This window comes from Propithecus coquereli, unplaced genomic scaffold (assembly GCF_000956105.1).
Source record: "Propithecus coquereli isolate 6110/MARCELLA unplaced genomic scaffold, Pcoq_1.0 Scaffold108, whole genome shotgun sequence".
Classification (NCBI taxonomy): domain Eukaryota; kingdom Metazoa; phylum Chordata; class Mammalia; order Primates; family Indriidae; genus Propithecus; species Propithecus coquereli.
This window is the reverse complement of record NW_012134747.1, coordinates 6,140,445-6,163,253: the sequence shown is the minus strand read 5'-3', so window position 1 is coordinate 6,163,253 and position 22,809 is coordinate 6,140,445. Positions and strand designations below refer to the sequence as shown.

The following is a 22,809-nucleotide window of genomic DNA, read 5'->3' as shown; positions in this document are numbered from 1 at the left end:
AGGTATAAAATGATGTGGGAACAATGTTTTCTCTATTTAATGTGATCATAGCTGGGTAGTACAAAGACTTGGAACTTTAGACATTTAGCTTCTTACCTTGCGATAGAAAGTGTGTAAATTAAATGTCAAGAGGAAACCAGGATGCAGAACTCTGATCCAGTTAGACGCCTCACAGCTCCAGAGATGCAGGTCAGGAACTCAGATGAGGGCCGAAAACTGCCATTACCCTGAGCTGAATTCATCTCTGTCGGGTAATGCGCTGATAATCCCAGTCTTTCCAAAAACATATGTGAACTATTCCAGTTTTACTAATAACTTTATTTAAATAAGACACAGGAACTTCTATACTGAAAAAATACAAAACAAAAGCCACACATTTCCTCGTGTAAAGCCATATTGTATGGTAACTCGAATACTGTTCAGCGCAGTGGCTAGAATTAAACAGTACAACTATATACAAAATTTAAACAATTTCTGACAAATTTCTACAGCTGGATGTAGGATACATTTGAGCTCAACAACTTCTGGGAAATTTACATGCCAAAGCATAAGCTTTAACACATTTGGTTCGAAACTTTTATGTATGCTAAGAACAAATGTACAACACAATTAATATTTAGTTTCTCATGAGAAAATAAAAGCACATATCACTATAAATATCGTACATCAGATTTCATCACCAAAAAAGCATATTCAGTCCATCTTTCTGAAATTGATATCGATACTATTACATCTTATTTGGACAAAAGCAGAGCATAAGATCAACATATTATGTAATGCTAAACCAGATATCAGAAGTTAAATGGAGCTCATATTTATCTTACGGAACTAGTAATTTTCTCCCTTTACCCATAATCTACAAAATATAGTATTTTCATCAAGGCCTGAGATTATTAGGGTTAAAGGTATCTGCTGCTGAAAAGATTGTTTTAAAAGGTTCCCCTGTGAAAATGGCAAAAGTAAACTGAGTCCTTTTTTCCATGACAGTCTCCTACAATATAACACTGACTAATTTAAAGGAGCCAGAATGCACCTTCAGGAGAGAATATTACTGCAAACTTTGGTGGAAAGAAGAGAATTGGGATCATGACAAAATAATACACAGAATATACACACAAACATATACACATATATCATTTCTTTAAAAAAAAAATCAATGGTGTTGCTTTCTTCTCTATCACCACCTCATCCTTCTTCAACCTCTGTGAGAAATAAACAAAACAAAGAAAAACCCAGGAATAACTGAAGGGAACTGAAACGTTCCTTTAACTGTGGGCACCTGTTCCCCTAATTCTTAAGAAAATTGTGCCGTACGCTTTAGGTGCAGATGAAAACAACTCTAGGTTTTATTGAACTGAAAGGAATGTAATAAAAATACAAAAGCTTCCCTTTACTTTTGGATACTTGCCTTGTGCTGCAGAAAACAAGGTCTGAAAGTTGGGCTCTCCCGCTGACCAACGAGGAAGATTTAGGGCTCTCTTCACACTCTGTAGAGAATTTATGTCAAGTCTGCAAATTCAAGGCTATTTACTTGGGTTTATGTTCTACTTCATACATCCCAAATCATAACAAAACTATTCATGACAGTATTATGAAAGGCTTAAATGAGACAGCCTCAAACTATTGCTCTTATAAAGTCACCAAATTCTGAGGCCCAAGTATTCTCTTTATGTGAATGCAACTCATGCACTTAAACTGCTTGAGGAAAACAATAACCAAAAGTATGTCACTTTTTAACCTGAAAATTAAAGAATTTCTAAAAGAGAACTAAACATAAATACACTTTTAGATAAGACGGTAACATTTATAACCCTGATGGCCAACATAAATAAAAAATCTCAACCATCCCCTGTCAAACGCTTCACTTGTTTTGAAATTAAATCTAGACATTCTTATCTTTAAATTTCATCACACACAATGTGGAATGTTTATGTACAGTCTAGTACTGAACACTTCATTTGCAACATTGTAACAGTCCTTAACTGAGCAACACCTGAACTTTTAAAAAAGCCACGGTTTACACATGTTGAAACAGTGAATGCAACAGTTGTTTTACTGGTAACCACATGACAAAAGTGATGTCAAACACCACAGATTTGCTGGTTCTCCTCATGTTCACCCATGTCCAGGATTATCATTCTCCTAGGGTTGAATGCACTTCTTATTCTAATAAGAATGTGGAATGTAATGAGGAAAGGGAAATGCATAAAATAAGAAAAGGCAAAAGAGTGATGTTCCCTCTTTAGCTTTTTAGCTGTGAAATATTTAATATCCCAATATGATATACATTCCAAGTTACCTGAGTTTAGACTTCAACTGAAGTACCTGAAGCTAGGCCATAGGGTGGGCACTGTGCAACTGTTGTGGCCATTTTTTTTTTTTTTTTTTGCATTGTATGTATTACAGAAGTTAGAAACAAACACCTGGATCAATTGTAAACATAATCCTGAAGTACAGTATTTTCCATAGGACAAAACACAGCAAGACATTTTCTATTTAGACAGGCAACTTTTTGATATAGAGCTTATTTATACTGAAGGATTTGGAACAAAACACAGGACACAGTACTAATCTGTCAAACATACTATGAAATGCATAGTCTCCACTTAAAATGCCAAATGACACACGTTTTGCAAGCATTACTGCTTTCCACAAAAACTGCTGAATAGGAGTTCCGTCCCTGCCAAGATCAGTGTTAAGAGATACTTTGTGATGCTGATAAGTATTTTGTTGGTGGTGGTGGTGTTCAGAAAGTTTGTCACTCCATGCATATAGATGTCTGAGATCATGTTCCTAATCCATGGAACACAGGGTGGAGGCCAGCTCCCCCTTTGCTTTAGATGATCACATAGTTCTGAGCAGAGATGTGTTCTTCGCCCTGCAATTCTGGCAGGAGCTGCTGCTGCTGGGATGGCTGTTGAACAGAGGCCTCTGTGGAGCCCACTGTGCTGGTGTCATCAGAAAGAGACGTAAAGGAAACCCGGGATGAGAGCTGCTCAACGGTTAGAGCTGCCAGAGCTGAGCTCTGGCCAGAGTTAGGAGAGTTCTTGAGCATCAGGTCAGAAGCAGGCAAGAGAGGGCCTAGAAGTTTTACAGGACAGAAAGCTGATCCAGTTGGGATGAAATTAACCTTGTTTTTGTCAGGACATGAAAAGAGAGGGGCCGAGATAGGTTGACGAGACCTAAAAACATAAAACAAAATTAGGTTTATAATCACTAAAAAGTTAGGTACTTTCTGAATTAACTGGAGTTCTCTAAAACAGCTAAAATGTGAATGGCAGGGGATGGGTTAGGTGTACACAGATGGGTAAACATCTTCCATAGCACAAGTCAGCTGGCAGACTATTCATGTACACAGCACTGAAGTGATATTTCAGACAAAAGGATTTTCAAAAGGACCAAGCAGACAAATTTTTATGGATATCATTAGTTTGCTTTTAATCATTTAGGAATGTGGGAAAATCTCCTACATTATACTTGAAGATTACGCAAGGTTAGGATGACCTTTTCTGTTAAGAAAAAGTATACTGGGTGGGGGGGCATTACCCCATCATATATGTGGTTTAGAGCATTTCCTCCTTTTTTCTGCATCTCTAGACATATTTCCACTAGCACAGATGAGGGAGTAGAGTTTCAGTGGTCTCTCCAAGAGCCAGTCAGCCCAACAGAGCAGAGTCCACAAGCCCTTCCTCTCCTCTCATTCCTGGGAGCTAAACCATCAACTCTTGTATGACTGGTGTCTGTCCCTTTCTAGGTTGCAAGAGTATAGCAGCCTCCACTAGGCACCTGCCCTGGGACAAAGGGATGAGTGCGTCCAAGAGCCATACAGTCTTCTTCTGAGCTATCCTGCCCAGCGTTTACAGCATGAACTTATTTTTCGATTTAATTTCTAACTTATACATACTGAAATTTCAAAAAGGAAAAAAACCCCTATGAACAGAAAGTCTGAATTCAATGAGTTAACATGCTAGATGTGTCTATAGGGAAGAAGACTAATTTCCCTCTGGCTTATGGAATGAATACACTGTCTTTAGGCTAGTCACACATGGATGTTAACTTTGCTCCTAAATGTCTTTTTGTTAACTATCTAAATTAATATAGTTCTTGAAAGGATAATTCTTATTGATTAAAAATAGATCTGTTAGGTACTAAGGACAAATTTCCAAGTTTCCTTGTATTGGCTTATACATTTCTGGCATACAAACTCTAATTCTTCTTCAATAAAATCTCTTTTACCTATTCAATTCTCTTTACATAATTTGCTTTTCAAATATATTATCAGCTGGATAGAGTAGTTGATTCATCTGTGATCAACTGGTCTCAGTAAAAAGCTTTACAGTTTTGCAGATCCCAGCTGATAGAAAAGACATTACTTACGCCATTTCCTCAAAGACCTTCACTCGCTCACATCCCTCTGGGGGCTCCCGTTTGAACATGTAGCTGTTGTTTGGTTTGGGAGATGAGGCATACTTGGGTAACGGTGAGCTACTCCCACTGTCTGTAAATTTAAAGCAGTTATATTAACTAGTGAGTGAAAGCTCTTTTAAATTAAATTTGATTTCCAAACAAACAGCACAATGTATCGACTACTGCCCCTATGCTTCCACCACAGAGCCCTCCTTTATTGCAAAGCTATTTCTGACACCCTCGTGGAGTACATTTCTTCTAAATAAAAACGTCAATGCAATAGTAATCTATGATACCATAGAATATAAAAGAAGGACATTTTGGTCCATAAAACTGAATTTTGAATAAAGCAAAGCCATAATCCTGAAAACAAAATCTATTATTATTTTCAAAATGCAAATAAATAGGGTAATATGCTTAAGTTATACAGAAGACTTACAACAGATTACAATAATACAGGACTCTTCATATGCTTTCTCACTGTCCAACTAATTTAACTGAAAGTTTTAGTAAGTGGGATAATTTTCATTATAAAAGCTCTTAGCAGAAATCTTACTTTTACTAAACACCATGCATAACATGTATGCAGAGGAAAAAACAGGTTTATAACACATCTCTTTTTACCTGCCCACCATAAAAAGGTAATTTGCTCAGAATTTTGCCTTTAAAATATCTATATAAAAGGGCTTTTTCAACACAGTTTGTATTTTTGCTACTGCAAGACCTGAGAAATCCCAAAACATCTCTACTTAACATGCTTTCCTCATATTTTTGACCAAAAAGAAAATGGTCTATTCATGAAAAGCCATAAAACCTATATGCAGTTTCTCCCTTTCCTACCTGGCAAAGGATTTTGGAAACTCAAACCCACCGAAATGTGTCATTATCTTTGTAAGATGCCAAGTTGTAAAGTCAGTAACATACTTGTATAAATACAATGGCTCTATTTAAACAAATTCTGACTTAATGCAAACCAATCCCCACTGCTGTAATACTAAGTACATATCTATTGAAATGTATTCTTTTCATCTATTTGAAAGATAGCACTAGTACCATAATTATGTTTGTCACAGTTTTGGTAAGTTGCTTTAGTTTAGGATACAAAATACAGTCCAACATTCAGAAACTGAGTTAAAAAAGAATGTTTTTGTCGTCATTAACGAAGTATAATATATGCTTAGAAAGTAGACCCTTGATGCACACTAATACTTTATTTTGTGAATGATTCCAGAGTATCTATGTTAGTCTTGGGAATGTAGATATGTGCTTATATTTAAATATGGCTATATTTCTGGCTAGGAAATCATCGTCTACAAAATAACCAAGCCACACTATCGGGAAAACTAGAAAGCCACAAAGTTTCTCTGTCACTATTGTACATGTCCCTATATGCAAAGCATAGTCTCTTGGAAGGAATTAAGTTTTAGAATGAAGTTAGGTTTCTTCCTATACCATTCAGATTTGAGGATTGTCTTAAATTCAACATTTATCCTATATCTTACTTACTCAAATGGGAAGAGGCGTAAGATGATTTTCTGTCTTAGGTTGATTCAAAGCAACATTATTAGCCTGATTAGAGGTCTGAATTTATTGCTAATTGAGCTAGGCTAGACAAGACTAGTCCATGACCAAAACCTGGTGAGAACGAGGCCTCAAACTTTTGTGTAATACCAAAAATACAGATTGACTTCCCTTTACTATCCAAACAGCAGCAAGCTATGCAAAGGAAATACGTGAGACCAACAATATGAGTAAGTAGTTATGGCATGAGATGCTTCCATGGAGATTACTGTTAGGCACAATATAGACCACATGGAACATGCAGAATCAGTCTAAAATCATGGACTCAATGCCTTTAACAAGTCTTTTATGCCATCAGCAGGGGTGTGACCATGTCGATAGTTAAGAATCCACCCTATTACCATGTAAGAAAAGCCATCTTGGCTACAGTTACAGTCTTCTGCCTTCTATTAATATTCTTACTACATAGTCAAGCCTACCATATTATTTTTCTCACAACTGTGCTGATCGTTTCAACAGAATTTTCCATGCTTGAAAGCTAGATATGAGTTGGATAATTTATCTGCAAAACTGATTATCTTCCCATTAACAATCTAAAATAAATTAAATGATTTTTCTTCTTCAATTTTTCTAATTTCAGAGGCTTTAAATGTATGTTTTACAGAGTTTTACTTGCTTAAACATTCTTTTTCTGTTTTCTTTGAGAAGGATTAATATTAAACAAATAAGTAAATACACTGCTATCCTAGACAGACAATATTCAGTGTTACTACATCTTTCTGGCTTTTCAATAAAAATTATTTGGTTTTCTGTTGAATATATATTTATATTTAATGTTAGGTAGTCTGGAAAGACAAAGCTTGAACAAAAAAAACCTGAAACTATAAACGTGTATTTATTAAATCTGGGGTTTTCTCCTCAGGTAAGTACATAATCTGAGAGACTACAAAGAAAAGGAAATGGATACATCCGGCCTATGGCTTTAGCTCTTGTTGTATAGCTGTGTTACCTCGAACACCTAGAACCTACCTTTCTAGGTTTCTACATAATTAAAGGAATTGCCACTCACGAAGTCTAAAATTCTGTAATTTTTCTTTAATGGTTCTAACATACAAAGAAGGAACACCGTACCAAAATATTTTTTTGCTTTACAAAGTGGCATGCTTTAAAAACAACCCACATGACCAACCTATTCTACTCATTCAAGACTTGAATGCATAATAAATCACTTATTCATTTAAAACTCTGTATTGAATTTAGTAACCACTTTTCAATAATAGAACATTATAAATACGAGGTAAGCATGTCTGCTCAGGAGATTCAAGAGGAAAAGCCTCATGGTAATCTTAATTCAATCCCAATATAAATTTTCTCATTCTGTTATCCCAGAGGAAAATAATATAGGATCATAACTGGAAATATAGTTGAGATTAAGTTAAATGTTACTGTATGGTCTTATAACATCATAGCCAATGTTTATTAATAAAAAATAAATGCTATGAATATGATTATTTAAATATCTTTCTATATTTATAGTAGTCTCACTTCTATTTATAATCACCCAACTCTGAAAATCAACAGCATGGAAAAATGTGATTGGCTATTATTATAATAACAGATCAGACTTACGTATGTATGCCATATTTACCGTTAAAATACAAGTAGTTTGTCAAATATTTTTAAACATATGGTAATGAATTAAAGCTTGGAAAACTTAGAGAAGTTATTAAAGTTTAGAATTTCATATGGAAACAATATTCATTAAATTATATATATTCATATAGCTTAAGAGTTTCTGAATTTCTCCTGATAAATGACCTTCATTATTTTTGGTATATTAAGTTGTGTGGCCCACAATTCTAGTATTAAAAAAAAATCATATATATAAAGATCCCTAAAAGATTCTGATTTAATTAGCTGAGAGAAGCTGAGCATTTTTTTTTTTTGGTAATGTTCCCGACTGCATCTGAAGTGCAGCCAAATTTGAGAACCAAACTGAAAAAGTTAAAAACACTGGGTTAGAGTCAGGCTACCTGACTTCTACCTAGGCCTAGCTGCATGACCTAGGGTAAGTTTGATGCCTCTGTTTTTTGACCTGTAAAATGGGACTAACTACTGACATGATAGCTGTGAAAACTGTAATATAAAAGGATTAGGATAGTGCCTGAAATACAGTAAGCTCTCAATAATATTATTATAATAGTAGAAGGAAAATATCATTTCTAATTTTCAAATTAAAAATGGTGAACCACTCAAAAATTGAGTGCCTATTCTACTCTTTCTTGGCAGAATAGAGCTAAGGAAATGTCATTTTTAATAGATTTGCATACTTTAATTCTATTCAGGTACACAAAGATAAAACTCTGCTTCTGGGAGGGAAGCAGAGTAATTATTTGAAGTACCAGATTCTCCAGGTTTGTGATTGTCCATCATGAACACTGCCAGTTCATGATGGCATCCTTTACTGTATAGAGATCTATTATCCTGAAATTAAAATCAATGCCTAAAGCATGCAGATTGTACAAGACTACTATTCAAAGAAAATATTTTTATAGTATATACAGCAATAACCAGTAGAATATAATTCTTATTTTAGCTTTCCCAGGTAGATAACTCACTAGGAAAGTGAATATAGTGTTCAATGACAACTAAAATCACAATAAAAATGTAAAAGTTAGCCAAGAGAGTTAGATTAGAAATATGATTCACTAAATAGGATCTAAACAGAACTACCTACCACTCCAGTGTTAAAACTACTTCTGCTTCAGGAAATGAAATTATCAACTACAGTGTGGTTTGATGGCCTAATCAAATCGGAAGAACACACTATTTCATAGCATTTCTTGGCAATAAACTTTAAGAACCAGGTAGCATTACTAATTGTATTAAAAAGCCTACATTTTCAGTTAACTCTAAGATCAAATAGGGAAGTTACAAGTAAGGAGAACATTTGGCTTTTATAAACAGCCTCAAAGTTTTCTCTAAAATTTCAAAGTTAACTCATTATGAGAATGCTACCTAATTTTAATAAAAAAATGTATCAGCTACATGTTAGATCAGTATTCAACACAGGGTAAGGGCAAAAAAGACATTATAACCATTACCGCTTATATTTTTGAACTTTGCTTCAAATCAGATTGATTTTTTTAATAATTGGGACTCGACTTACATTCCAAATGTTGGCCCATTAACTAAATATTTGTTATATGTAGGTGTTTTATTTAATCACTTATCACTGTATAAGGATTAAGTGAATTGATATCAATTTACAAATTAAGCAAATTATAGTTTTTCTTCTGTTTTTGTGTACTCAGAATAAGTACAATGCTTATTCCACAACATAATCTTGATATGCAGAATGATGTTGCTTATTATCCACAAGTATAACTTAGAGTCAGGGACATGGTAACTACTTACTCTGAATCTGACATGATAGTTAAAAATGAAAGCAAATCACTTTATTGAAGACACTCCTTAAACCAATCTAATCGACTGAAATCATGCTTCTTATAAATATAAATCACAATGGTAAAATTAACTAAACTGAAATTGCAGATTACATGGAATATTTTATGTATTATAAAGCAATGCATTTAAAGATCTTCGGAAAATCACTACAATACAATCTTAGTTTTTATATTCTCAAGCTTATTACATGACAAAATTTCCAGGAACATCGATTTTCAAAAAAACTGAAACATGCCATTCATATTAAATTGCTCCTGAAGTATACCACAGGGGAAAAAAAGAACTCTAGAACTTCTAATAAAAATTCCACTATAATTTTAAATGTTCACTTAAATATTTACTGAACACTTACTATGTGCAAAATAGAAGGCAAAGCAAAATGCTATTAATGTTGTCTTAGTGAAAGAGATAAAATTTAGTCTTTTCTACCTATTAAAAAAATTCTTGCTAAAGGGAAATGGTATTATATCTTTAGGCAAAAAACAACATGGAACCTTCAATTTATCATTCTATTCACCTTAAAGTCCAACATTCACTACCTTATTAATGGTAGTAATCATTTTTCACATCGCCCACACTGGAACTCTGTAAGAACTTTGCCGTTATCCTCATCTCCTTCTCCTCCCTCACTTCATACATCTAATCAGCCACCAAATGCTGTTGATTCTTTTCAGCTCCTTTTCTCCAATTCCTCTGCCTTGCTACCCCTCTTCATCTGTGCCCTACAGCTGTGGTCTCCCAATTGATATGCACAAAATAATCTGCTGACATGTAGGAAAAAAATATTAGAACATTTATACATATTTACTTTTTATCTTTAAAAACAAGTAAATTTCATTAATATCTATTTAGTTTTAATGAATTATACACGTATATAACCTAGAAATATATGAACTTATATTAGGGCACATTCAAAATTGTTGACAAGTGTGTGTAATAAAGTTTGAAAACCACAGGACTAGACTATTAAAATAGCATCTTATCTTTTCCTCCTACTGTCTCTCTCCACTTCCATTACCACCTGAGTTATAGTTCTAAAATATTAAGCTGGTCATATCCTTTAGCTGATGAAAAGATCTCTGCTTGGCTTCTCATTTCTCTTAGTAAGGCCTACAAAGGTCCCTTATGAAATACTGGTCTTTCTACTTCTCCACTCTCACTGCTTTCTACTCTCCACCATTCACCCCTATGCCTCAGCCATACAATTTCTTACTGTTGTCTACACACCAGGTCCTTTCACAGCTGAATGCCTATATAAAGACTGTTCCTTTTGCAAAGGCAGCAAGATGTAGTATGATGTTTCTACAGAACATCTTTGTTGCCATATACATACACTACACAGAAGTCAGGAAAGTTACTTCATTTGTCTAAGCCTCAGATTCCCCATCCTTTAAATAATGGCAATGTCACCTACCCATAGGATTGTGATAATATTACAGGAAATAAGAAAAATAAAATCACCTGAGCACTTTTCATCATCATAACAATCCTATGAGGCAGCTATCCCCAATTTACAGGTGATGAAATTCAAATACAGTGAGGCTGAATAACTTGTCCAAGGACACATAATTAGTAAGTGGGAGAGCAGGAATTCAACCTGGCTACCCCAGAGTCGAGGTTCATCACCATTATGCTATCTGCTTGATTCAGTTTTGATCTATCTCAAGTATAGTGTCTTCATTAGAGACATGAGGAGGTGACTAGATGACCAAGTTCCTTCCAATCTAACACTCTATGTTTCTAATTAAAGGCTTACAAATCAGGTAACAGTTTCAATGGGTCTGCCTTCTGTTAGTGTCACATGGAGATAGAGTATAAGGAGTGGCCCCTATGAGTTGGTATTTCTTTTCAGAGGAACACAAAACTAATGGAGGAAAAATCCAACAGATTCCCTTTTCCTCTAACCTAGTTGATACCCTATTATTTTCTCCCCAGTCATTATCAGAGTTTACTTGTTACCAGCATAACCAACAGCAAGAATGAAAAGATGAGACAGGTTTTAGCAGAGTTACTTTCCTTCCTCTAATTTCAACAGGAAATTTGAACTTCATGGCTTCTTTCCCACCAAAAGCCTATCACTGTTAGCATAATCTTAATTTGTCTACTCTTTATTATTCTCTATTTTTTTTAAAGAGTACCACACTCTTCATCAACATTAAAAGCGCAATATCAGTCAAAAAGACACTGATGTTTTCAACATAGCTGTAAAAATATATCCTTTAAAAAATGGACATGTCATAAAGAAAAGTCTTAAAAGATACTCAAAAAATCTCCACGAAATACTCCACCATGCCTTAGCTGAGGATAAAGCAATGAACAAAATAAGGTTACCTGCTTCTGTTGGACCTTACATCCTGGTAAATAGAGACAAGGAGATTAAGTGAAATATATATGCCAGCATGTTAAAAATTTTTGGTTTGCTTATATTCTAGATTCTGAGCTAAAACTGAGTTGTATACTTATTAAATAGTTTTGAATTATGAATCATAACTCATCCACAGAGAGCTTCACAGTATCTGCCATTGGTACAACTGTCAACATGTTCAGAAAGGGGGGAAAGGGACATTTACTGAATGTTTATTTTGTGCTGTCATAACTTTAGATGTTGTCTTGAAAAAGAAAAACACGGAAGTGACCTTAGGGACATAATTCTAGAATAGGTCCCAGTTTTAAATTACGGAATAACTCCTTTGTTGGAACAGTATCTTTACACTCTGTAATTTTACCATGAAGAGGTTCTTCTACCATAATAAGCATCCTAGAACCATATAGAGAGAATCTCTAAATCAACAGATCAGGTTAAAAAACAGTGATTTTCCAAGGTGTGATGACTAAAACAAGTATATTCATCATATCTGTTTTCACAATATAAAGTCCCACAAGAAAAGTGCCACAAAATCTCGGCTATTAGGCTACCTAAAAGATAGAATATTAAAACACATTAAGTGCAAAGGTCAAAAAGAGATTAAGAAATAGAACCCTACAGATCAATACAAGTGAAGTTAAAATGTATGTAGAAAGGAATAGGAAGATGCCAAAAACCATCTATTTCAAAAATCTGCTAGGGTCATTCCTAGACCCTGAAAAGACAAGATAATACTTTTCTTTTTCTCTCCTGGGACAAAGGGTAGCTCAGTACTAACACCCAAAGTTTAGCAATATTAATGAGCTAAATCACAGTATGAGTTAAATAGGCTTATATGCATTGGGAAAACTGTACCCACACAGCATATATTGTTCCTTCAGGAAAATATAGTTTAAATTACAAGTAGTCAATTTATAGACTCTTGGAATACAATTCTTAATACCTGGCCTGAGCAAAATGGTTCCATTTATTTCATGATTATAATAATCAATATTTCCACAATATCTTGAAAAATTTCAGAATTTTATAACAACTGCCTAAGTGAATTGTGCCAAAGATCAATGATGAGTAGCAGACTGGAAGTCTAGGCTTGCTTAGCACCAGTTTGGCTACCATCAAGGAATGCTGGCAGAGCTGCTTAAAGAACTAATATTTTGACGTTGCCGTTTGAATTATATAACTGACTGTCTCCCTTGCATTTTGTACATGATAATGTAGAAGAATTTAGGCTAACTCTTAGGGTATATTCTGATAATGTCAAGATGGGAGCTCTTATTCTGGACCCTGAATCCTCCAAACACAGAAAAGCCGTAGTTCCCATGGCTTTAGGTTATTTAGCCTCCCAACCTTACACATGTGACCAGGCTGCCTCCAGTCTTTAGGTCTCTGGAAAGACCTAGCAAAAAACAAATAAAAAACTCACCTGAAATAAGTCTCTCAACAGCTGGAACTTTCTCAATAGTCAGAGTGTTTTTGTCCTGGCATTACAATTGATATAGCCAAAGAAAAAACTAATGTGCTATTCAATTAAAATTATTTTTTACGTCTCAAATTAGACATGATTCATGGAGAATAGATGTTAAGACAGGCAGAAATAATGTTAGCAAAGTCAGGAAAAGACTAAGTACATAACAGATGGGTACTAGAAAAATAATCAGGCCACCAGCACATCCTTCATTAGGGCATATATTCACCACAGCTGTCCCTCTCCCTTCCAGTGCATGTCTATCGCGGCTCCTAAGGATGTCTGAATTAGCTATTCTACCAAAGAACAAATTTCCCCACAGCAAATGCACAATATGTAGGTACTCCAAATCGATCCCAGTTGACTACAAAATTATAGTATTTTCATAGTTAATGATAAAAACCTACAAGAAAGTTTATATTGCTTTCTTTTTATCTCTATTGGAAATAAATATAACAGAAGACCAATTTATGATTTATTGAAGATACAAATTATAAGAAATAATTAGTACCTTTAAAAAAAAAAACAGAATTTGGCCTTTACACAGAGATGTACTGAGTCGGACATTATTCTATAGTTTGAATAACATAACATAAATAAGTTCCAGAAATTATAAAATTGACAATCCTCTCCTTTGTACTTTTATTATTCTAAACATAATTGTATAATAGCATATTATTTGCTTATATTCCCATTATTACCTATTAGACTATAAATTCCTCAAAGACAGATATCACATCTTATTCATCTCTATTTTTCCCACTCTCCAGTATAGTACCTGACATACAGTAAATGCTCAACAGATGTTTCTTAAATAAACTAGAAATGTTCCTTAAATAAACTCAGTTGAAATACATAAACCTTTACTCCCAATCCTAAAATACACATACGTGCATACGTGCATATATACATATATAAAAGGGACAGATGGCATTTTAATTTTCTCTTCACAAAGATAGTATTTTGATTTTGTTTGGGAACTAGAAATTTCATATTGTAACATTAATAGAAGGCCACACATTTTTTCCAAGGAACGGTAACATCAAGTTGATCTTAATCACAAAGTAATGCTTCTAAGAGAAATATGACAGATATTAAGAAACTGATGTCATAAGGCCTTAATTCTCAAACTTAAGTGATCTTGCAGAAAACAGAAAAATGTCTTAAATGTTCTGAGAGCCCTTATATTTCCATAACTTCTAAAAAGATTTTTTTTTAAATCACTATTAGCAACACTCACCACCATTTACTGAGTGTTTACTATGTACCAAGGGTTGTGCTAAGCACTTTGCTACAATATCTCATTTAACCCCAATAAGATGTATGAGGCAGGTATTATTGCCCTATTTTACTAAGAAATATATTTTAACCTCAGGAAAAAAACTGCTGGCCTTAGAGATGATCTGGACCAATGTTCTCATTTTAAATAGTAAACAAAAAAACAGGAGGAAGAGTTTAAATAAAAGATATTAGCATTATGGAGGTGGATTGTCTGGTATGGAAGAACAAAAAGACACAGAGGAAAACATACAAACAAAGGCAGAGTCTTAGGAAAAAATCTGAACTGTCTAAAAAGTGGTCAGAATTCAGATTATTAGATAATTGGCAGAAACTAGGCCAGAGAAGGAGGTTTTCAGTAAACTGTGGAAGAAAAGTAAATAACTTATATTTTTTCCTGAAGAAACAGGGGAAACTAGTAGGTAATAATAATAATGATTATTTTTACATAGCAGCAGCTACCACCATTTATTGAACCCTTGAGAATTAGTGCAAGTTTTATGTTCAAAACTTCACAGGATTCAAACGTATTCCTTTGTGGTCCCAAAGCCATTTCTGGTCTTCATTTCAGTGTTTTTAATACAATGTCTCCCGCAAAAGACCCTGGCAGGAGAGTGACTTGATTATACCTTCTCACAATGTTAATAAAACAGATTATAAAGGAAAAAGAGATATCAAAGGACATATACTGTTTGAAACTTACTATCTACCTCTTCTGAGCTATAGAAGCCACTTATTGATCTGCCTCATGAATATATTCACTTGGAGGCCCTGAAGGCAATCTCCAACCCATCAACCAAAATGGAACTTACCCATCATCTTCCCAATACATTTCCTTTCTAATTCAGCATCTCTCAATTATCCACAGTATTAAAATTAAAAAGAAGAAAACAAAACTACAGAATTAATTGCCTAGCTTTACTACCACCATTATTTCTACTTTTCATTTTACCTCAACTACAAGTGTTAATAAGTAACAAAGGTGGCCAACTTGAACTGTACTTACTCCTTCTAATGGTATAACAAAGAATATGAGTGCTGGAATCAATCAGGACAGACCTGTTTCACCATTTACCACTTGTATAACCTAAAACAAGTTACTATTATTTAACATTTCCATTTACCTTCAAAACAAACAAAGACTCCTACTGGAAGCAACATGTTTTCTAGTTTATTTTACTGTGAAACATCCACAGGAAAATGGTTGTGAGGAACTTATTAAAGGTGTTTATTCTCATAGGAAGTCTCAGTGAAATGAAAGTTTCCTAGTCTAACATTCTAAGAAATGGAGACTTCCCACCTGAAACAAAGAGATGCCTGAGGTACTCTATTCAATATATCCTTAATGGAGGAAGGGTGTCCACAAGGCCTTCAATAACAAAAAAGTCAACAAGAAAAGGGAGAACTGTTGAGATCCACTAACAGATATAAAAGCAGAGGACAAAGTCCAAACTAGCTTCCAGTTAACATCTCAGAAGAATTAGGTATAATGAGGAGTGAAAGAAGTCAGACACAAGGAATATATACCATACCATTCCATTTCTATGAAATCCAGTAACAGGGAAAAACTAAGTAATAGTGATGGAAGTCGGAATAGTGGTTATTTCCAGATGGAGAGAAGAAGGATATTATCTGGAAAGAGGCCTAAGGGAGCTTGATGGGATAATAAAAATGTTCTATATCTACACCTTGATATAGGTAATGCTTTCATAAGTATATACATATGTAAAAAATTTACTTGCCTGAGCACTTAAGATATGGGCACTTTGCATGCAATAATATTTCAAATTATAGGGGTTATGCCTAACTTTAGGCATGAGTAATAGGGAGTGGGGGTCAAATCAGAACAACGACCACAAAAATTCTGTAAGATTTTGTAAACTTTAACTTTTCTATGGTTTTACATATTTTGCCATTGATCTATTTCTCTATCATGAGAAGCAGTAAATGTGTTATAAAAATAAGTTCAGTGTCTCTTTGCAAATAGCTAGGAAGGTGGAAACTGGGCGGTCCATATTGCCTTCTGTAGCTAGGTCTTAGGAGGCCAGAATCAGAAAGAAGCCAGTTAAGTGGTGGTAAACAAGTGCCTGACACAAGGACAGAAGAACATGAGGAGGCAGTTTGGGCCTGATGAGCAATAAGAAATCCCAGATGTTCTCAATAGTTAACAATTCATCTACGTACCACAATATAATTGCTATTGTCCTGTAGGTACTCATTGAGCTTTATCGACTTGGTTAAAAATGTACTCATTCTTCCAACAGAATACTTAGAAATTGTTTCTTCCAAAATCAATCTGATTATAAAACCTAATGTTAGGCATGAGTAATAGATACTCTACCACAATCATCATCAGCTCTGGGCAATACCAAGGAAAAGACCTGAGTGCTGTATGATGTGAAGTAGTACACACTCCATCTTATGGCTTTCATTAACAGTTAGAACCAGGCGCTGTGCTTCTCTGACGCATTTATGGAAGATGTTTGTGAGAGTCACAAAGAAGGGAGTATGTAAAACCAATGAAGAAACAAACCTTGATTAACCAATCTTCTACAATCTCACCATTGAACAAAAGAAAAAAAATGATGCAATGGTCTAAGACAAAGAAAGTATAATGAGCAAGGCCCTATAACAAACCCTCTAAGTGGATGATTCCATTCTTACCTTTATCACGATCATAGAGCAAATCTTCTGTTGAGCAAGGGCTACCATCCTGGGATTCCGGGGGACAAAATGGGGAGATGCAGGGTGAATGACTGCTGCAGCTACTGCTGCGCTCCTGGACAGAAGGAGTCTGAGTGTCAATGCTGCGAGTACTACTGCTCCGGTAGTGAGCAGGGAGTGGAGCTCTTCGACCATCTGGTATGTCCAACGGCTACAAAAGGAACACCATTAAACATGCAAATGCCAATGCATACATTCTATGCATAGAGAAAGTACATAGCATTTCCTTTGATTTCATATTCCATCACTGTTGCCACCATAATTTAACTTTTCTATGGTTAAAGATAAAGAATACCAACCTTGTGTCTTAAGTTAATTTCTGGGCATGTTACCTTTATGGAACTAAAAATTTCTTTCAAATCAAATTGTTTGCCTTAAAAATTCCATAGTTCCCTATATGTATTCGTAAGTCAGCACTTCCCATAATATTCCTCAATGACAGCAAGAGTTTGTTTAACACTGTATCCTTAATGCCCAACACTGTGCCTGGCACATGGCAGACATTCAATAAACATTTGCTGAATGAATTAACTGAATTGCTACAAAAAAAACAAAAAACAAAAAACACCTTGACTTGGTTGTAAGAAAAAGTGGAATCTCACATTCACAGGTATAGATTTTTCTGTTTGTTCATTCTTTCCTATTTTAATTTTTTAGAGGCCAGGAACAGAATCATACTTTCTATTTCCTTTGAAAATTACCCAGAATTTCTAATAAAGAGGTTTATTTTATTAGTACTCAATGTAAGATATTAACATAGCTCTGAACAATTGTACTAATTTGGTATTCAACTATGGAGGACTACTCATAATTTAACTTAGTTCTATTGAATTGTTCTAAGTGGCAAAAGGAAGAAATAAAAAGGAAACTATAGTCATAAATATAGAACCATACATTTTGCATTGGAGGGCACCTCCGAGTTCATTAGTCCAATGTCTTGTTCACATAAAAAAGGGACCTACAGTTCAGAGCTCCTGGTGACACAGCTAATTAAGTGGCATCAGAGCTCCCACTGAAGTAGACTCTTTCTACTCTACTACCCTGCTTCTACTGTAAAAATAGGTCTTACTCCATTTTTTCATTTCTGTGCTAACAAAATAAAGTCAACAAAAAAAATTCTACACATCGAATTCTTTCTTAAGTAATTTATTTGTTGTCACATAGACAGGACTGCAATGCCAGGGAAAAGAATAACTGTTTGTTTATAATTTATTTCCACTATTTATTTTGTCTACTGCTTTTACTCTGAGCTTTATCATTTCAGAGATTTCAGAAACACACACAAAGGAGAAATGGAGAAAGGAAAGATTAGGCAAGACTCAAACTGTATCGATATTTTCTATAACAAACAAGTGAAAGCTGAAACCTGTAACTACTCAAATAAAAACTTCATTTATCAAGGCAATGCTCCTAAACCCAAACACTATACCAACTTCACAACCCGACAATTATTAATCTAAAGAGAATATTCAATTATTTAAATATCAGTTTATTTTATAAATAAAAAGGTAAAAGTTTCCAATTTAGGAATGAAACAAAGGAATATTAATTTACTTGGTCAAATTCTAGGAAAATGTTACTTAATGAAAGTGTCAATATTGGTAATCGGTATAAGACTAATGTAAAAATTTATAGCTACAAGAAATAAAAAAAATTTAAAGTATTTTTCATTCATGTCCTATGTAACAAATACAATCTTTCTATATTTCCATTTCTTAATCTATAAATGGATAATATACATCAATTTCCTTAACCAACTTTTGTTTGGAGGAGGGTAGAAGTAGTAATTATAATAACAAAACAGATTTTAGAAATCTACATACTTACACAAAATAACAATGGAAAGTATGAAAGCGTGGAATATCAATATAGTTAACATGACAATTTTCTTTTTTTAGCTTCTGACAGATTCATAGTGACAATTTAATTTATTAAAACTGAGGCACACAGTCACAAATCTAAAATTTCTAAAAATTAGTATTTTAGTTATAATGGTTATCCCAGAATAATTCTGAAATGGCTATTAGAGTATGACTTATTTGAAAGCAGTATTTTAGCATGTTTTATATTTTAGTATAGTTTTGCTTTGATGTTCTTAAGGAATTGGCAAATATGTGAGTGATTCTCATCCTCCAAAAATTAGACCAACTTTACTTCCTTTCATTACTGTTCTTAAACTTAATGTATAAAGGAAACATTTTCATGGTGAACAGAGATGGCATAATTTCCAAAGCATTCTTTGATGGCATAATATATAGAAAATTAAAATGTAACATAAAATGTCTAAGAAGAGTAGAATGGCACAATCTTTTGGGAGGGTCAAAATTTTAAATGTTCAAATGCTTCAACCCAGCAATTTCAGTGCCAGGAAATTATCTGCAACAGTACACAATATTTTCTAAATCCACTGCATGTGATGACAAAAACTGAAAACAATCTAAATGTTTATCAATAGGTGACTTACAAACATTGTGAAGAAAGTGAAAAGTGAAGACAACCAACAGAATTGGAGATAATATTTTCAAGTGATATATCTGATAAAGAACTTGTATCTAGAAAATAAAGAACTTTATAAAGAACATTTACAACTCCATAATAAAAAGACAAATACCCCAATTTTAAAATGGGGCAAAGGTCCAAATAAACATTTCTCCAAAGAAGATATATAAATGGCCCATAGTACATGAAAAGATGCTTAACATCATCAGCCATTAGGGAATGCAAATCAATACCACAATGAGATACCACTTCATATCCACTAGGATGGCTACAATAAAAAGACAGATAATTACAAGTGTTGCTGAGGATGCAGAGAAATTGGAACCCTTATACATTGCCGGTGGGAATGTAAAACGGTACAGTCACTTTGGAAAAGAGTCTAGCAGATCCTCAAAAGGTTAAACGTAAGAGTTACCACATCAGCAATTCCACTCTTAGGTATATACTCAAGAGAAATGAAAACATTATGTTCACACAAAACTTGTCTACAAACGTTCACAGCAGTATTATCCATAATAGACAAAAATCAGAAACAATCCAAATGCCTATCAATTGAGATTGAATGAATAAAATCTATACAACTATTATCAGGCAACAAAAAGTACTGATATATGCTACAATATGAGTGAACCTTTAAAAACATTATGCTAAGTAAAAAAAGAGTTATAAAAAGCCACATATTGTATGATTCCATTTACATGAAAGATCTAGAACAGAAAGATCCATAGACACAGAGTAGATTAGTGGCTGTCTAGGGCCAGAAGTATCAGAGAAAAATGAAGACAGATTGCCAAGGGATACAAAGTTTCTTTTGGGGGTGATAAAAATGCTGTAAAATTGACTGTGGTGATGGTTGTATAACTCTGTGAATATTTTAAAAACCACTGATTTTTAGTAAATGAGTAAATTGTATGGTATGTGATTTACATCTCAATAAAGCTGTTATCAAAAAAAGTACTTTAGAGATAGTTTGTAATAGCTAAGAAAATAAAAGAATTCAAATATCCCATATATAACCTTACCTTGGACACTTCCTCCTTTCCATTATTTTCTTTAATGAATACCTTTTCTAATTCAGGACTTATTCCTTCTACATTGCAGGGCACACGTGAAACAGATGATTTTGGCACTGATATATTTGACAGTGGCATAGGGACTGACCTTGATCCAGTAGCCTATGAAATAGCATAAAGCGGTATCAAATTATTTGTGGTCAAAGCATCAAGAACTAAAGAGCATAGTAAATTCTGAAATCAAAACTCAGTGAACAGAGTTATTTCTGACATGTCAAATACAATAGGAATTCAGATACACATACAGAAACTGAGGTTCTGAAGTAAGGAAGGTAAAAATTATAGTCAAAATCATCTTTGAAAATCCTTTTATGCAAGTGTAAAGGTATAATTGTATAACATATATACTTGTTCAGTAGAATGGCAGACAAAAACTTCTGCATTATTTAAATTTTTTCTTTTTTCTGTTTTAATGGAAAAGCATAGTTGAAATCATGTAGGTTAAATGTATCATGTGAGTCTACCGTATACCTCTGTATGGTTGTGTTTCAAAGACTTTGTTTCCTGTACAATGACAATTACCTTCTAGTATTTTTCATTTCCATTTTGTCAACCATTTAAGAAAACCTATTAGATTATTAAGTAATGTGGCAACAATACTATGTTAAGTTCAACAACACACACTTAACAACTTTAAGGTTATTTTCAAAAGTCCTTTGCAGTTCTCAAAAATTAACCACCTCTAATAGATGTTTCAAGTAAAAAGTATAAAATGATCCTTTTGATGCTCAAGGAACTTACACAATAGGAAAGAAATAAGAAAGATAAAGATTAATAAGGTAAAAATTAAAACAATATATGACTTCTACCTTACAATGATTAAAATTGATATATATGATTCATGATTAAGTGGTTAAAACATTAATAGTATCTCCCATATTCAGCGCTATGTTCCTGCCATCTGTGAATTGCTGCCTGCCCTTTGTCTCTTACTGATACATGAGCTTTTTCCATATTGAAGTTTTAACTCTTTATCATACATTAGTATCAAATATTTTTTCAAACGCAGTTGATCCTTGAACATAACTGTGTGGATTTTCTTCCACCTCTGCCACTCCTGAGATAGCAAGACCAACCCCTCCACACTTCCTCCTCCTCCCCAGCCTACTCAACTTGAAGATGATGAGCATGAAGACCTTTATGATGATCTACTTCTACTTAACAAAAAGTAAATATATTTTCTCTTCCTTATGATTTTCTTGATAACATTTTCTTCTCTCTAGCTTACTTTAAGAATACAGTATATAATATATGTAACATATAAAATATGTGTTAATCGACTATATATGTTATTGGTAAGGCTTCTTCTGGTCAACAGTAGGCTGTAAGTAGCTAAGTTTTGGGGGAGTCCAAAAGTTATATGTGAATTTTCAACTGCAAAGGGATCGGTGCCCCTAACCCTGGCATTGTTCAAGAGTCAACTGTATTTTATAAAATAGTTTATCAAATACTTTTCTTTCAGTAGTTTTATGGTTTTTCATATTTAAATACTTAACCTGTCATGATTTATTTTTGTGTATGGCATAAGGTCTTAGTATTTTTTTTCTACATAGTAATCCAACTGCCCCAAATCTCTTTATGGATTCTATGTTTGATCTTCTTGAGTTTCTATCTGATAATTCCTATAAGAGCTCCACTTTAATTGTTGTAATTTTATATTACAATTTGGTGTCCTGTAGGGAATGTCCTTTCAAATTTTCTATTAATGGGCATTGCTTTCTCATTGACTTCTGAAGACAACTTTTCAAGTAATAAAAACAACTCCTTTTAAATTTCCACTAGAACTCAATAATCTGTATATTAATTTAGGGTAAACTGCTATTTGAAATAGATTGAGTCTTCCCATCCATTAATGTGTTAAGACTTCCCATTTATGTCTCTATTTTATATTTCATATTCTCAGTAAAGATGTATAGTTTACATATTTTTTTAAGTTAACTTCTAGGCATCTTGTATTTTTTCACTGTATTTTCTAACATGTTATTGCTAGTATACAACTACTGAATTGA

General features: G+C 33.8%; 1 protein-coding gene across 1 annotated transcript in view; it reads right to left on the bottom strand.

The window, feature by feature from the left end:
* Window positions 1-300: 300 nt before the first annotated feature.
* The window catches only part of GLCCI1 (glucocorticoid induced 1), a 113,385-nt gene continuing 90,876 nt past the window's right edge, over window positions 301-22,809 (bottom strand). Inside the window, exons 5-8 of the mRNA XM_012647846.1 lie at window positions 20,750-20,902; window positions 17,169-17,379; window positions 4,378-4,498; window positions 301-3,182 (exon numbers count right to left, since the gene is read on the bottom strand). Coding sequence (XP_012503300.1) covers window positions 2,837-3,182; window positions 4,378-4,498; window positions 17,169-17,379; window positions 20,750-20,902 — 831 coding nt within the window. The 3' untranslated portion in view covers window positions 301-2,836. The remainder of the gene's footprint in view (window positions 3,183-4,377; window positions 4,499-17,168; window positions 17,380-20,749; window positions 20,903-22,809) is intronic.